The sequence below is a fragment of the Dendrobates tinctorius genome, unplaced genomic scaffold, assembly GCF_039654945.1.
Source record: "Dendrobates tinctorius isolate UK_male_01 unplaced genomic scaffold, ASM3965494v1 ptg000035l, whole genome shotgun sequence".
Lineage (NCBI taxonomy): Eukaryota > Metazoa > Chordata > Amphibia > Anura > Dendrobatidae > Dendrobates > Dendrobates tinctorius.
This window is the reverse complement of record NW_027361703.1, coordinates 42,927,372-42,945,926: the sequence shown is the minus strand read 5'-3', so window position 1 is coordinate 42,945,926 and position 18,555 is coordinate 42,927,372. Positions and strand designations below refer to the sequence as shown.

The window sequence follows — 18,555 nt, the reverse complement described above, 5'->3', positions numbered from 1 at the left end:
TGTTTAGTTATTTTGACAATAATTTAATATTTTGACAGATCAGAATTATGGACACGATGATACTTAGCTACATAGGTTTAAAAGAGACCTAGGTCCATCAACCTATCTCCACCAATTATACATTGTCACTAATTTAACTATAACCCGCAATATTATTTGTACTGAGGAAATCCAGACTTTTTTTTTTTTTTTTTAAAAGCAGTTAACAGAAAAAGGTTTATATTTTTTAAAATACTTCTTTTAAATGGTCTGGGGGCCTATGGCTGAGCTTCACAGAAATACCGAGATGCAGGGACATGGCTTTCAGTTGCAGCCCATTGGCATACCACAATAACGTTGCGCCATGTGCGATTGGATCAGCATCACCCTCTCACTACACGCCTTAAATGCCGATGTCAGTAAGCAGTAATTGGAACTCATCTCCACTGGCTATTAGAAGTTTTAGCACACTCAATACTTGCCAGGTATGATGCAGGCTCAAATCCTGTGCTGGTTCCATACTCATATGTAACACGCCCTTTAGGCTGGTTTCACATTTGCGCTTTTGTGCGCAGCGCATCGTGCGCACCCGTGCGCATGCGCACTGCGCACCTATGTTTAACATGACGTGCGCATGGTCTTGCGCACACTTGCGTTTTTGTGCGCATGCGTTTTTTTGTCTTTTGCGCCAGGTGCGCCAGACGCAACATGTTGCATTTTTTGGTGCGCCCTGTCTCGGCAAAAAAACGCATGCGCACGCTTGCGCACGGAATGCGCAAAAACAACACATTGAAGCCTATGGGAACGCATGCGTGCGCATGGTCTTGCGCACGGTTGCGTTTTTTTGCGCATTCGTTTTTGAGTGAAACAAGTCTAGAATGTTCTCTAGACAATGGAAAAAATGTCACACCTAAAAACGCATGTGCATAAAAAAACGCAAACGCATGCAAAAACGCATGTAAAACGCAAGCAACGCTGCATTTTTTTGACGCATCAGCGTGCGCATGACGTTAAAAAAACGCGCGTTTGTTTTGCGTTTTTCTTTGCGTTTTTTATGCGCACGATGCGCTGCGCAAAAAAACGCTAATGTGAAACTAGCCTTACATGTATATAGCATGTTGAGAAGGTGTTAATAGAGATACCTCCACAACAAGTACCTGGCATTCATATTATTCACATCAGTTGAGGGTTTATTAATCAGGACATTTATTGCATCAAAATTAGTAGAATAAAATTTTAAACAATTCATATTTCATCACCTAGTCAGTTATTAAAAATGGCAGCTCAAACTAGGGTATGTGGCGTACAAATGCCATCAAAATTCTAAATATAATCATCCAACCTGGGCTACTAGTAGTAGGTTCTGAAACACATTTAAATTCCCCCCCTTTTAACAGGCGATTTGATTGCAGGGTCTTAAGTGCAAAACCACATTCGAGGACTGGCCACGTGACCAAAACGCCACCCACTACAATGACCATTGGTCTGCCACGGGCGAGCGGAGCAATGTTAGCCGCAGTGTGTGGCTGCATTAGAGTTGAGCAAAAAGATATGCAGGCCCCTGGGTCTGGCAGCCATGTCGGTCGCACACTGCTGCCGGACCAGAGCACTGCGAACCCCCTATCTTGTAACATCCCTGAAGCTTCTTCTAATAGGCCACCACATCATTATGCTGCGGTTCGAGACACACCTGACAGCCCAATCACTATAGATATCGGAGATGTCACAAGTAGCGGGAGAGTCACAGTTTTCTGGTCTGGTGGCCACAAGCCTACTAATGTCTCTAGAGTAGCAGGGTCTTGCAAATTTTTTACTCAATTCCAAGCAGCAACCTACAAGTAATCATGTCTCCAATTTGGAATATTGAGTGTCCAGCCAGCTTAAATAAAGGCTTTTTCAGCTCATGATCCTACATGCATACACTAAAATGCAGTGTTCAGAAACAGGGAATTAAATAGCGAGAAGTCTTTGATCATATGCCAGTGCTAATGCTACCATTAAAGATTACCAGGCAGAAAATGTATGTTCCTATTAAAGGCTGCTGGAACGGTGGTGGCACGCTTGTTGACAGCGTATAATTTTGCATGACACACAGCTAATTAGATACTTACATTCTCATGCTGCATGTGCTTCAGAAGCCTCAGCTCTCTGTATGCTCGTTTTGCAAAAAGTTCAGACTGAAAGGGACGGTACAACTTCTTGATGGCCACTTTTGTTCCAGATCTATTGTCAATAGATGAGCTGTAACATAAAAACGTGCAATTATAAATGAGATTACGTAACCACTGGAAGCAGTCGTTTCCGTACAAGTATATATTAGCATAGTATAAAAACCATAGCCTGCTTTGCAAATGGTTTAAAATTAGCCACCATCTTAACCCTTGTAGGACTGAAAGTCATTTACTTACTATGGTTTTAATAAAACACTTAGAAGACTATCACAGAGGATTGCAGCAATGTAGTCCTTGATGTTCCGAGCTCTGGCTATTCCTCCCCCTCCATTTATTGGCTGTTTTTAACTTATGCACAGTGTAGACAGTTGTTAATAAATTGCACAGGCAATGTTTTACAGAATTTATCATTAAAAGAACTCGGAAAAGAACTAGTAGATCTACAGTAGAGAAATCAGCAGCAAGCAGCCCCCGTAAAAGTCCATTTACAATGATGTTGTGAGCAATGGCAGCCTATGCACACTGAACAATTAGACCATTCAGCGTGGTTGTCTACTGTATATAGACAGGCTTCAATCAGCAGAAAGTTCCTAATTGGCAATCACTTAATGCCACAAATTGTCTATGGTAACCAGATCCTTCATGATTCACTTCTGGAATTAGGGTATCTTCCCCTACATTATGTCCTCAGAAAGGGCAGCAAAAAACTGGTGACAGATTCCCTTTAGTGGTTCTGAATACCAAGTACTATTACGATTTATTTATTTTTTTTAAATACATGGGTAAAAATTTACTTGAGAAATAAATAAGCAGAAGATAGTCTAAAATGTGAGAGTGAAAATTGTATTTTTGTCTAGAACAATTTATCTTATGTAACAAATAAAGGTACTAAAATATTATTCTGATAGCAGCGTCTGCAGATTACTGTACAGCTATAAATTTCACAATAGAATGTAGAGATTTTTTGGATTATAAGACACGCCAGATTATAAGACGCACGCCAATTTTTGAGAATAGGAAAAAAAAATTATTTTTTTTTAATGGTGGTGCGTCTTATAGTCCATGCGTCTTAGTTTACCAGGGGCGTTGGCTGCAGTGAAGAGGGGTCCCAGGGTCGCTGCTGGAGGACTGAGGTGATGCTGCATGCCACAGGCTGGGGTGGGTGGGGGTTCCAATATTTGGCGCGTCGTTGAGGGTGTTTGGTGCTGCTGCAGGTGTCCGGCACTGCTGCCCGTTGCTGAGGGTGTCTCCGATGCTGCGGGGGCTCTGCCGACATTTTGTGAAAGGTCAGAGCCCCGGCAGTTCCATAGTTTCCTGTGCGGTGGACTCCGGGAAAATGGCTGCCGGGGGCGGCGCATGCACAAATGGAGATCTCGACACCAAGGGTCTCGGGAGATGAGATCTCAGCGCTGAAATCTCATCTCCCAAGACCTTGGTGCTGAGAGCTCCATCTTCCGCCCCCGGCGGCCATTTTCCCGGAGTCCACTGCACAGGAAACCAAGGAACTGCCGGGGCTCTGGCCTGTCACAAAATGTTGGCAGAGCCCCCCGCACCAGCATCGGGCAGCATCGCTGGACACCCCCGCAGCACCACTGGGCACCCGCAGCCTTGATAGACACCCCCTCATCCCAGCCTGCAGCAACGGTACCGGTAAGGTATATACGTATTATCAGACGCACCCCCATTTCCCCCCAAAATTTGGGAGGAAAAAAGTGTGTCTTATAATCTGAAAAATACAGTACTTATTTCAGTTCTTCAATACAAAAAGTGAAACTCATTACCATATATAGAATCACTACAAACAGAGTAATCTATTTCAAGTGTTTATTTCTGTTAATGTTGATGATTATGGCTTACAGCCAATGAAAACCCAAAAGTCATTATCTCAGTAAATTAAAATAATTAACAAAAAACACCTGCAAAGGCTTCCTAAGCCTTTAAAAAGGGTCTGTTTCAGTAGGTTCCACAATCATGGGGAAGACTGCTAACTTGACAGATGTCCAGAAGGCAGACACTAACACACACCACAAGGAGGGAAAGCCACAAAAGGTCATTACTAAAGAAGCTGGCTGTTCAGAGTGCTGTATCCAAGCATATGAATGGAAAGTTGAGTGGAAGGAAAAAGTATGGTAGAAAAAAGGTGCACAAGCAACTGAGATAATGGCAGCCTTGAAAGGATAGTTAAGAAAAGGCCACTCAAAAATTGGGGGAAGAGATTCACAAGGAGTGGACTGCTGCTGGAGAAAACATGTTAAAATAATGTTCTTTTAGTCTGAGAGATGCATCATGTTGGGTATAGGGTTCCAACAGAGGTACGCCTATATACCTTCATTTATTAACATGCTTTCTACAACAGTAATGCAGTTCCAATTTCAGAAATTCAATGTTTGCATATTACAGCGTTTCAGAGTGCAGCTTCAATTTGTTTTTTTATAGAGTGGCTCTCTTAGCTTGCATCTGTTCACACTTGTATTTTTCTGTTTGGAAAACAGGGCAAATACACTATTCATAGTTACTGGACTGACAGAATGACTCTTGCCTTAAAAAGGTGTTGTCCCACAAACAAAAGTTCATTTTAATCAAGAGATACTGGTGTAAGAGAATGGTCAGCCTTAACAGATTCAACAGCCATGTTGGCTCTAGCAGCCATGTTGTGCAAAGTTATAAACCAACTAATTCTGCTTCTAAATAATTCTAAGATGTACTTCTGAAAGTCAGACAGATTGGAGACACAAGGGGAGATAATAGCCATTAGCAGGTATACAGCTCTGGCAAAAATTAAGAGACCACTGCACAGTTTTATAAAAATCAGCTTCTCTACATGTCTGACAGCCATTCTATTCCAGTGTCAGTTGAATTCCAACCAGAGTACACCTCATTCTACTTAATGTGCTTCTGATTAGTTGATTACCTGAACCAAATCTTATTTAATGAAGGGAAGTATAAAAACCCTGCTGTGGTGTTCACAATCCTCTTGCAATAGGACAAGCTGCATGGCAAAACAAGCGCTAGTAATATCCCAAAAGTAATAGGAATGAAAAAATAACTTTTAACCATGCCAAAGGAGTTGACAGGAAAAGTCTTGAATAAGGAAAAGAAGGGCTCAATTCTGGCTTTACTAGCAGAGGAATACAATGAACGTCATGTTGCCTCCATCCTAAAAATTTCTAAGACAGTAGTCCATTACCACAAGGTCAAGCAGCAGACATTGGGGACAACAAAGCTACAGAACGGCAGAGGGCAAAAATGATTCCACTGACTGGGATGACAGTCATCTTATTTGAATGTCACTCAGCAATCGCAGGATGACATCAAGTGACATACAAAAGGAAAGGCAAATGGGAGCTGGGGTGAAGTGCACGGCAAGAACAGTTTGTAACCAGGCTCCTAGAGGCAGGGCTCAAGTCATGTAAAGCTAGAAAAAAGCCTTTCATCAATGAGAAGCAAAGGAGAGCCAGGCTGAAGTTTGCCAAAGACCATAAGGATTGGACCATAGAGGACTGGTGTAAGGTAGTCTTCTCTGATGAGTCTAATTTTCAGCTTTGCCCAACAATTGGTCATCTAATGGTTATACTGAGACCTGGAGAGGCGTACAAGCCACAGTATCTTGTACCCACTGTGAAATTTGGTGGGGGATCGGTGATGATCTGGGGATGCTTCAGCAAGGCTGGAATTGGGCAGGTTAATCTTTGAGAAGGATGTATAACGAATCAAGCTGCATACAAGGTAATCCTGGGAAAACAATTCCTTCTGCTCAGGCAATATTCCCCAACTCCAAGGACTCCAGTAGGACAATGCGCCATGCCACACAGCTAGGTCAATCAATGTGTAGATGAAGGACCACCACATCAAATCCCTGTCATGGCCAGCCCAATCTCCAGACCTGAACCCCAGGAAGATGGATAGTCACAAGCCATCAAAGGAGAACTACTTAAATTTGTGGCATAAGGTCACTCAAAAGCAGTGTGAAATACTGGTGGAAAGCATGCCAAGACGCATGAAAGCTGCGATTAAAAATCATGTTTATTCCACAAAATATTGATTTGTGAACTCTTCCCGAGTTAAAGGGAATCTGTCACCTCAATTTGGCGCCGTATATAAAAGAGTTGTGTCCGATCTGATGGGCGGTGTTGTGGCTCCTTCCCTCCACCCCTCCTTGGCTGCTGTACGCAATCTTTCTTGGAATTTTCATAGTTGGCGTCCAGATTATGCGCGTGCGCATTGCAATATCCTATCGCGCGTGCACAGTATGCTTTGCCCAACTGTGGGTAAAGCCAAAAAGCATTAGTGCGCATGCGTCGGTGAACTATGTCCTGGAAGTATTTCAATGCCATTTCTGTGTTCCGGGACATAGCTCACCGGCGCATGCGCAGTATGCTTTGCTCAACTGCGGGCAAAGCCGAAAAGCATTAGTGCGCATGCGCCGGTAATAGGATATTGCAATGAGCATGCGTGTAATCTGGACGCCAACTACAGAAATTCCAAGAAAGATTGCCAAGGAGGGGTGGAGGGAAGGAGCCACAACACCGCCCATCGAACCAGACACAACTCAATTACACACCGCGCCAAATTGAGGTGACAGATTCCCTTTAAAACATTAGTATTTTTGTTCCTAAATTATGAACTTGTTTTCTTAGCATTATTTGTGGTCTGCAAGCACTGCATTTTTTTTTTGTTATTTTGACCATTTCTCATTTTCTGAAAATAAATACAAAATTTAGTGCTTGGAAATTCAAAGACATGTTGTCAGTAGTTTATAGAATAAAAGAGAAATTTACGTTTTACTCAAAAATACACCTATAAAGAGAAAAATCAGACAAACTGAAAATTTTGCAGTGATCTCTTAATTTTTGCTAGAGCTTTGTTACCCTCTCTCTGATTCACTTGTCTGATTGACGTTCCATGTGCTGTTCTGCTGCGAAATCTCCAAATAAACTTCAGTCTCAGCTTGTTAAGAGGATTGTCTACATATTTTTTTCCGGCTCTTCCAACTGGCAGTAAGGACTTGTCTTACACTTGGAATAATAATAACTTACACAATTGGATGTGTTAAAAAAAAAAAAAAAAAAATTATATTAATTACATTATATTAATATATATATATATATATATATATATATATATATATATATATATATATATGTATGTATATGTATGTGTATATTTATTTTACACACACATACATATACACATACCCTGCTATAAGTAAAAAAGCAATAGTGCATATAAATAACATGGGGAACTTTGTACACACTTTTTTTATTTAAAAAAGAAAAAAAAAAAAAAACACATCCCACCACCAGCGCCAAGGTGTACTCAGGATAATCCTAACCACTACAATTAAAATCTTAGGTGTGAAAACATGACCTTAATGTGAATAAAGACAGAGCAGGACCGGGGCCCATCTACAGACACCCAGAAATGCAAAGCTATATAAACGTAATGCTCAGCTCAAAAGGAAAGGAAGTATTGAACAGGTCACCAATTTTCAAACTAAATATATTTCTAAAGCTGCTAATAACATGAAATTCTCACCATTTGTTGGTAACAGTGCATCCATTCCACAAAAAAAATCAATCCATAGATGTCCATAAATTAAGTTATGTGTAATAATGAGAAATCACACAGCGAAGAAGTATTGGACACATGAAGACAGACAAGAGCAAAAAGCCAAGGAAAGTCATGAAACAGCTAAAATCTATCAGTAATTAGAAAGCAATCCTGCCTCTTAGTGAAAAATAATATCAGCTGGTTCAACTGATGGCCTATAAAGAGGAGTCTAATTACCAAGGTGCCACACAAGAAACATCTCATGATGGGTAAACTCTCTGAGCTGTTTCAAGTCCTTCACAACCTTATTGTTGCAAATTATTAAACCTACAAATTACAAGAAGTATATGCCAAATAAATTTAAAATTCAATCTTTATTAACATTATTGACAAACAATTGGTAAAAATTAATTCTATTAATTTAGTGGGTAGACACAAATGGACCTGAAAACACAGGATCAGTAATACCCAATTAATGAGCTAATGATCAAAGTAAATTAAAAAAAAAGAAAAAAACATGAAAAAAATAAATACTAATACAAAAAAGTACTATCTGGTACAATTGGTGCTTATATGGTTCAATGGATATGAAAACAATTATTTTCCAATCAATGTGTGAATAATTGATTAATCCTAACGTTCAAACTGAACTAGAAAGCATCTATAAAATGTCAGGACATTATATCCATAATATATGAGCACTAATGCCAAATTACACTATACTTAAATGAACCATAAGGATGATAAATTTATTCTCTCATGAAAGCTATAATTTGTTATACAGAGCTCATAACAGCATAGAAAATAGAATAATGTATTTATATATACCACTCCTCAAATAAGTTACAGAAAAAATAACAGATAAATTAATAAAATGCAATAGTGCTCAAAATGTCTTAGTGTATTCCTGACACAAACAAAATATGTGTGTGTGTGTATCTGATAATGCTATGATAAAACCATAGTATAGAATGATAAATGTGCAAGTATGCTACTCAAATACTATAAATAGTGAAACAGCATTGTGCAGAAGGGAGGGGGAGGATAAATTATATTCTAATTAGAGAGGGTATACATGACCTGGTTGCAGGAGGGATCCCTGGACGCACGTTTCGCGTTAGCTTCTTCTTACAGGGGGTAGGTGTATACCCTCTCTAATTAGAATATAATTTATCCTCCTCCCCTCTTCTGCACAATGCTGTTTCAGTATTTGAGTAGCATACTTGCACATCTATCATTATATTCTATGGTTTTATCATAGCATTATCTTTTAAGCAGATATAGATTTTATATATTATATAATAAATATATATATATATATATATATATATATATATATATATAGTTCCGCTTACTTTGCATGTGGCTGTGCCCACCATGCGAAAAGTAAGCGGAACATCTGCGGATGGTACCCAGGGTCTGGAGGAGAGGAGATTCTCCTCCAGGCCCTGGGTACCATGTCCCTGTTAAAAAAAATAATTAAAAATAAAAAAATCATGTTATTCTGACCTTCCGACAGCCCCGATCTCCTTCCCTCCTCTCACCACGCTCCCGACATCTTCCGGTCCCAGTAATGCTTTGCGCAAATGACCGCGATGACATCGCTCTCTTGCCAGAGTGACATCATCGCAGGTCCTTCGCGCAAAGCATTACTGGGAGTCTGGGACCGGAAGATGCTGGAAGTGCCGCAGAGCAGATCGGGGGCCGTCGGAATGTGAGAACAATATTTTTTTTTATTATTTTTTACATCCTATCTTTTACTACTGATGCTGCATAGGCATCATTACACATAGCTTAATTTGTGGACATCTATGGTCTGAATTATTTTCCTGTGTGGACTGGATTGGTTGTTATCGAGATCTGGTGAGGATTTCAATAAGCGCACCTTTAGAAATATATTTACTTAGAACACTGGAGAGGTGTTCAATATGGATTTCAACTGCTGTATATTACAGTGTAAACGTGTGCATTTTAGAATAGAGTACTATTCACACATTAGTTTTTTGTTATCTGCTTTTTTGGGGGTATTTTTATTTCTTTACCTGTGTGTCTGCTTAAATCCCGATGCATGTCCTATGTTGACCTATTTTTGAGGATCAGAATCAGCCAGCCATTCAAGTCTATTGGATCCATTAAAAATTGAACACTGCCATTTTACATCTGCTTTTAAAAATATATTGCATCACTAAGTGACAAAGCAAAAAAGTTCAGTTTACCATCTATAGTTTTAATATAAAAATACAAAAATAGAGAAAAAAAACCATGAGCAAAATAGATGTCACAATGGTCAGTTCCTGATTAACAAAAACAGGAAGGAAAAAAAAAAAAAAAAAAGGATATTTTCTTTTTCTTCAGGTCGATTTATCAATCCCTCTCTCTCAAATCGCTATAACAGAAGAGTGAAGGAGGCATCAGAAGTTTTAATAAAAAGTTTTTGGATTATTGTTTGCTGAACCAACTGGTTCACTTATTCCTGGGGAGGTCTCAAAGTTCCAGGCTGGGTGAGCTGCTCCAAGTATGGGATTGGGACATGATCCAGCCTGTATATACTCGAGTATAAGTCGACCCCCCTAATTTTGCCACAAAAAACTGGGAGAACTTATTGACTCGAGTATAAGTCTAGGGTGGGAAATGCTCCATAGATTATTCCCCCATATGGTGTCCTCAGAAGAAACTCCATAGATTATTCCCCCATATGCTGCCCCCATAAGAAGCTCCATATTGTTCCCCCATATGCTGCCCCCATAAGAAGCTCCATATTGTTCCCTCATATGCTGCCCCCACAAGAAGCTCCATATTGTTCCCCCATATGCTGCCCCCATAAGAAGCTCCATATTGTTCCCCCACAAGAAGCTCCATATTGTTCCCTCATATGCTGCCCCCATAAGAAGCTCCATATTGTTCCCCCATATGCTGCCCTCATAAGAAGCTCCATATTGTTCCCTCATATGCTGCCCCCACAAGAAGCTCCATATTGTTCCCCCATATGCTGCTCCCATAAGAAGCTCCATATTGTTCCCCCATATGCTGCCCCCATAAGAAGCTCCTTAGATTATTCCCCCATGTGCTGCCGCTGCTGCAGCATGTAAAAATAAAAAAAATGACATACTCACCTCTCCGTCGCTAGGTGTCAGATTCTCACCTGTCCTGCGTCCATGGCTGCTCACCGCTATCTGCACGTCATCAGTCAGTGACGTTCAGACTGCAGGGGGCGCGGCGCGCACTAATCACGTCACCGCGCCCTCTGCTGTCTGAAGTCACTGACCGATGACAGACAACAGCAAGCAGCCATGGACGCAGGACAGGTGAGTATCGCTGTACTTACCCGTCCTGACGCTGTCTTGACCCCCAGCTTCTCCGCGCTCTCTCTTCCTGCCTTCAGCGGTCACGTGGTGCCGCTCATTAAAACTCATCAATATGCGCATATTGATGAGTTTTAATGAGCGGCACCACGTGACCGCTGAAGGCAGGAAGAGAGAGCACGGGGAGAAGCTGGGGGCTCAAGACAGCGTCAGGACGGGCAAGTATGACCTGACACATCCGCCCCCTCCGACCCCTTTGTATATGACTCGAATATACAGTGCCTACAAGTAGTATTCAACCCCCTGCAGATTTAGCAGGTTTGATAAGATGCAAATTAGTTAGAGCCTTCAAACTTCACACAAGAGCAGGATTTATTAACAGATGCATAAATCTTACAAACCAAAAAGTTATGTTGCTCAGTTAAATTTTAATAAATTTTAAACATACAAGTGTGGGTCAATTATTATTCAACCCCTAGGTTTAATATTTTGTGGAATAACCCTTGTTTGCAATTACAGCTAATAATCGTCTTTTATAAGACCTGATCAGGCCGGCACAGGTCTCTGGAGTTATCTTGGCCCACTCCTCCATGCAGATCTTCTCCAAGTTATCTAGGTTCTTTGGGTGTCTCATGTGGACTTTAATCTTGAGCTCCTTCCACAAGTTTTCAATTGGGTTAAGGTCAGGAGACTGACTAGGCCACTCCAACACCTTGATTTTTTGCCTCTTGAACCAGGCCTTGGTTTTCTTGGCTGTGTGCTTTGGGTCGTTGTCTTGTTGGAAGATGAAATGACGACCCATCTAAAGATCCTTGATGGAGGAGCGGAGGTTCTTGGCCAAAATCTCCAGGTAGGCCGTGCTATCCATCTTCCCATGGATGCGGACCAGATGGCCAGTCCCCTTGGCTGAGAAACAGCCCCACAGCGTGATGCTGCCACCACCATGCTTGACTGTAGGGATGGTATTGTTGGGGTCGTATGCAGTGCCATCCAGTCTCCAAACGTCACGTATGTGGTTGGCACCAAAGATCTCGATCTTGGTCTCATCAGACCAGAGAACCTTGAACCAGTCTGTCTCAGAGTCCTCCAAGTGATCATGAGCAAACTGTAGACGAGCCTTGACACGACGCTTTGAAAGTAAAGGTACCTTACGGGCTCGTCTGGAACGGAGACCATTGCGGTGGAGTACGTTACTTATGGTATTGACTGAAGCCAATGTCCCCACTGCCATGAGATCTTCCCGGAGCTCCTTCCTTGTTGTCCTTGGGTTAGCCTTGACTCTTCGGACAAGCCTGGCCTCGGCACGGGAGGAAACTTTCAAAGGCTGTCCAGGCCGTGGAAGGCTAACAGTAGTTCCATAAGCCTTCCACTTCCGGATGATGCTCCCAACAGTGGAGACAGGTAGGCCCAACTCCTTGGAAAGGGTTTTGTACCCCTTGCCAGCCTTGTGACCCTCCACGATCTTGTCTCTGATGGCCTTGGAATGCTCCTTTGTCTTTCCCATGTTGACCATGTATGAGTGCTGTTCACAAGTTTGGGGAGGGTCTTAAATAGTCAGAAAAGGCTGGAAAAAGAAATAATTAATCCAAACATGTGAAGCTCATTGTTCTTTGTGCCTGAAATACTTCTTAATACTTTAGGGGAACCAAACAGAATTCTGGTGGTTTGAGGGGTTGAATAATAAATGACCCTCTGAATAAACTTTTCACAATTTAAAAAAAAAATTAAACAAAGAAATAACATTCTTTTTTGCTGCAGTGCATTTCACACTTCCAGGCTGATCTACAGTCCAAATGTCACAATGCCAAGTTAATTCCGAATGTGTAAACCTGCTAAATCTGCAGGGGGTTGAATACTACTTGTAGGCACTGTAAGTCGAGAGGGGGACTTTCAGCCCAATTTTTTGGGCTGAAAATCTCCACTTATATTCGAGTATATACGGTACTTGCTTCACCAGGAGCCAACCACAATAGCGATGGGAGGGTATACACCTGCCAAATACAGTAAATTATAGTTTTCCTTGTATCCAAAAAATATGGGAAAGGCTGTCAATCACTCTGAAGAAGCAGGACTCCCATTCTCCCCACATGTTCTCTAGTGTCTCCCTTCTATATTAAGCTCTTCTTAGAAAAGGGAGAATAGGTTGACAGAGTCATTTGAATTGCATAATTAAAAATGTTGCCTTCTGTGCGTTGTGGTTCTGTTACTTTGTCTTCAAAATACCTTGTGCTCTTCACAAATGGAAACATTTTACAATTAGAGCCCAGACATACAAGCACGAATGTCAAAAAATAGAACAGCGCTCCATCCAGGTGTAATAATAAAAAAAGGACTTTATTCCGCTATAATACAAGCATGATTGTGTCTTGTGTCCATTGTACAAGATCAATAACCAGTAGGTTTTCACTTTCTGCATATGGAAACACAGTCATGGCCGAAAATGTTGAAAATTGTTGACGTTGTTCCAGAAAATGAAGAACTTCTCCCAAAAAACGATTGTAACTACATGTTTTGTTATACACGTTTATTTAAAAAAAAAAAAAGGCAAGTTATACATAATTTCATACAAAACCCAAAAATGGGCCAGACAAAGTTATTGGCACCCTCAACTTACTATTTGGTTGAACACACTTTGGAATAAATAACTGCAATCAATCGTTTCGTATAACCATCAACAAGCTTCTTACACCTCTCAATTGGAATTTTTGACCACTCTTGCAAACGGCTCCTGCTCTCATGTGAAGTGTGCCTTCTCCCAAGAGCAATTTTAAGATCTCTCCACAAATATTCAATGGAATTTAGAAGTGGACTCATTGCTGGCCACTTAAGAACTCTCTAGTGCTTTGTTTCCATCCATTTCTGGGTGCTTCTTGAAGCACATTTGGGATCATTGTCCTAATAGAAGACCCATGATCTAGGACCCAAACCCAGCTATATGACACTGGGCAGTACACTGCGAACCAAAATTCTTTGGTAATCTTTAGAATTCATGATGCCTTGGACACAATCAAGGAACCCAGTGCTAGAAAAAGCAGAACAACCTCAAAACATATTTGAACCTTCACCATATTTGACTGTAGGTACTGTGTTCCTTTCATGGTAGACCTCATTCTGATTTCGGTAAACAGTAGAATGATGTGCTTTACCAAAAAGCTCCATTTTGGTCTCATCAGTCTATAAAAAGCTTTCTCAGAAGGATTTTGTTTTACTCACATTAATTTTGGCACACTACAGTCTAGCTTTTTTATGTCTCGGTCCACAGTGGTATCCTCCTGGGTGTCCTGCAATAGCATTTAATTTCATTCAAATGTCAAATATTTTGTGCTAACACTGATGTACCCCAATCATGCAGAACAGCTTGAATTTCTTTGAAACTTGATTAGGGCTGTTTATCCATCATTCAAACTATACTGCCTTGCAACCTTTCATTATTTTTTTTAATCTGCTGTCCACATCCAGGCAGAATAGCTATAGTGTCATGGGTTGTAAACTTCTTGATTATGTTGCACACCATGGACAAAGGAACATCAAGATATCTGGAGATGGACTTGTAACCTCAAACAGTTCTTTTCTCCTCTTTCTGTTCTCTTTGCTTAGTCTGGCACACACAGACACAAAAAGGCAAAGATTGAGTCAACTTCTCCCCTTTTAATCATGTTTCTGATATGATTTTCATATTGCCCACATATATTACTTGCCACACGTGAGTTTGAAAGAGCACAACATGAATGAAAAAGTTGTTTACTCACAATATTGTAAAGGAGTAAACAATTTGGTCCAGCCCATTTTGGGGGGCTTGCATGAAACTATGTCCAATTTGACTTTGTTTTCCCTTTTTTTGTGTTGTTCCAATTTTCTGGGAGAATTTTCTGTAAAAAATTCGAGGGTGCCAACACTTTAGGCCATATCTGTATACCAATATTATATATATATATATATATATATATATATATATATATATACACACACACATACACACATATATATATACATACATACATACACACACACATACACACATATATATATATACACATACATATATATACATATATATATATACACATACATATATATACATATATATACACATACATATACACCCCCCATTAGGTTTACACATTTATTTGCATTTCATTTTTTCACTAATTTTTTAACTTAAATAATTTCTAAAAGTTTAGCTTATCACAAATTTCCTGTTGCTAGCTATATTTCTAAATCTTATTTACAGTCATTTAGAAAACTTGAGCACTGAACATGGTTGCCATTAAAAGGCAATCACTGAAAAGACCAGATGAAGTTCATACTAGGCAAGCCATCTGGCAGTGAGTTCTGCATATGCTCTGCTGTCATATTCCTTCCGTACCATCATGTTCAGATCACCTGCAGATCATGCTTAATATGCATTGTACATCACAATTTATTTTCATCTCAGTGCTGTGCCAATCTTATATTAACTGGGCAATAATACAAATTGGAGGAGGGCACAAGGGGCACAAAGGAAGGGATACCAAAGTCTTGAGCTTGAAATAAAATATTTCTTCATCTCCATGGGCAGGTCCCTGAAAGAAACTTAAGAGCTCCCACTCCCGGAGTCCATTCTGGGACATATGCTCATTGCTAATAAACGCACTTTGCTTCTCACCTACCAGCCAAACATCTTATTAATGGGCTGTGATACTGTTGTGGAGAAGTTTAAAGCCGGATTTGGATACAAAATGATTTCCAAAACTTTATCTCAAGGAGCACTGTGCAAGCGATCATATTGAAATGGAAGGAGTATCATACCACTGCAAATCTACCCAAACCCGGCCGTCCCTCTAAACTTTCATCTCAAACAAGGAGAAGACTCATCAGAGATGCAGCCAAGAGGCCCATGATCACTCTGGATGAACTACAGAGATCTACAGCTGAGGTAGGACAGTCTGTCCATAGGACAGCAATCAGTCATACACTGCACAAATCTGACCTTTATGGAAGAGTGGCAAGAAGAAAGCCATTTCTCAATGATATCCATAAAAGTGTCGTTTAAAGTTTGCAGCAAGCCACCTGGAGGCGCACCAAACATGTGGAAGAAGGTGCTCTGGTCAAATGAAACCAAAATCGAACTGTTTGGCAACAATGTCAAGCGATATGTTTGGCATAAAGGCAACACAGCTCATCACCCTGAACACACCATCCCCACTGTCAAACAAGGTGGTGGCAGCATCATGGTTTGGGCCTGCTTTTCTTCATCAGGGACAGGGAAAATGGTTAAAATTGATGGGAAGATGGATGGAGCCAAATACAGGAACATTCTTGAAGAAAACCTGTTGGAGTCTGCAAAAGACCTGAGACTGGGACGGAGATTTGTCTTCCAACTAGTCAATGATCCAAAACAAAGCAAAATCTACAATGGAATGATTCATAAATAAAGGTATCCAGGTGATAGAATGGCCAAGTCAAAGTCCAGACCTGAATCCAATCAAGAATCTGTGGAAAGAGCTGAAAACTGCTGTTCACAAACGATCTTCATCAAATCTCACTGAGCTCAAGCTGTTTGCCAAGGAAGAATGGGCAAGAATTTTAACCTCTCGATGTACCAAACTGATAGAGACATACCCCAAGCGACTTGCAGCTGTAATCGCAGCAAAAGGTGGCTCATCAAAGTATTACGTTAAAGGGGCCGAATAATATTGCACGCCACACTTTCCAGTTTTTGAATTTCCACAAAAATGTAAAATAACCAATAAATTTTGTTCAACTTCACAATTGTGTCCCACTTGTTGATTCTTCACCAAATAATTTCCCCCTCCTCATCTTCCTCCTCGGGTCCTGCGGAACCACCACGCAGACGCTCCAGGACAGAAGATGAGGCAGCGCCCACCATGCCCGCAGCTGACCCAGTGCTCCCCGTATGGACCTCGCCCCCCGAAAATTACGAGCCACTGATTCCTGATTTTGTGGCAGAATCAGGAATCAAGTTTGACACCACCGGCCTCACAGAAATTGACTTTTTCAAAGTCTTTTTCTCTGAGGATTTTGTTAACCTCATGGTGGAGCAAACTAATTTGTACGCTCGTCAATTTTTGGAGCAAAACCCGCGTTCAACATTTTCAAACTGATCTCCTGTAGACGCAGTTGAAATGACGCAGTTTTGGGGCCTGGTCCTCCATATGGGGATACTGAAGAAGCCGGAAATTCGGCAATATTGGAGTGTTGATATTTTATTAAAAATAAATTATTAAACAACATGTATGTCAATACCTGGATAAGAATGAAGTGATTAAACAGAATCAGCATGGGTTTGTAACTAATAAGTCATGTCAGACTAACTTAATTTCCTTCTATGATGGTATTACTGATTGGGTGGATCAAGGAAATGCTGTAGATATAGTATATCTTGACTTCAGCAAAGCATTTGACAAAGTCTCTCATACAATCCTTATTGAAAAAATGACTAAGTATGGAATGGACAAGGCAACTGTTAGGTGGATTCATAACTGGCTTAGTGATCGGACCCAAAGAGTGGTCGTAAATGGCTGCACATCCAGTTGGAAGAATGTCTCAAGTGGGGTACCACAGGGCTCTGTCCTGGGCCCTGTATTGTTCAACATCTTTATCAACGATTTAGATGAAGGAATTGAGGGTAAACTGATTAAATTTGCTGATGACACAAAGCTAGGAGGGATAGCTAATACTAGAGAAGAGAGAGAGAGGATTCAAAAAGATTTAAATAAACTGGAGAAGTGGGCAGCAACTAACAGAATGGTTTTTAACAGGGAGAAATGCAAAGTACTACATCTGGGCAATAAAAATGAAAAAAGCATATATAGAATGGGAGGAATAGGGCTAAGTGACAGCACATGTGAAAAAGACTTGGGTATACTAATAGATCACAGACTGAATATGAGTCAACAGTGTGATGCAGCAGCAAAAAAGGCAAATGCAATTCTAGGATGTATTAACAGAAGCATACAGTCTAGATCACGTGAAGTAATTATTTCCCTCTACTCCTCTTTGGTCAGACCTCATCTGGAATATTGTGTCCAATTTTGGGCACCACATTTTAAAAAAGACATCAACAAACTGGAGCAAGTTCAGAAAAGAGCGACCAGAATGGTGACCGGTCTGCAAACCCTGTCTTATGAGGAAAGGTTGCAGGATTTGGGAATGTTTAGTTTGCAAAAGAGAAGACTGAGAGGAGACTTAATAGCTGTCTACAAATATCTAAAGGGCTGTCACATTGTAGAAGGATCAACTTTATTCTCATTTGCACAAGGAAAGACTAGAAGCAATGGGATGAAGCTGAATGGGAGGAGACACAGATTAGATATTAGAAAAAACTTTTTGACAGTTAGAGTGATCAATGAGTGGAACAGGCTGCCACGAGAAGTGGTGAGTTCTCCTTCAATGGAAGTCTTCAAACAGAGGCTGGACAGACATCTAACTGGGATGATTTAGCGAATCCTGCTTTGAGCAGGGGGTTGGACCAGATGGCCCAGGAGGTCCCTTCCAACTCTACTATTCTATGATTCTATGATTCTAACACTCCAGTGTTCCGAATGGTCATG

The 18,555-nt window shown here is 40.7% G+C and overlaps 1 protein-coding gene across 2 annotated transcripts in view; it reads right to left on the bottom strand.

The window, feature by feature from the left end:
* Positions 1-18,555, bottom strand: part of MAPK12 (mitogen-activated protein kinase 12) — a 193,411-nt gene that overhangs the window by 154,319 nt on the left and 20,537 nt on the right. For both annotated transcript variants that reach the window (XM_073573435.1, XM_073573434.1), the window contains exon 2: positions 2,091-2,220. In XM_073573435.1, the coding sequence (XP_073429536.1) occupies positions 2,091-2,105 (15 nt within the window). In that variant the 5' untranslated portion in view covers positions 2,106-2,220. The remainder of the gene's footprint in view (positions 1-2,090; positions 2,221-18,555) is intronic.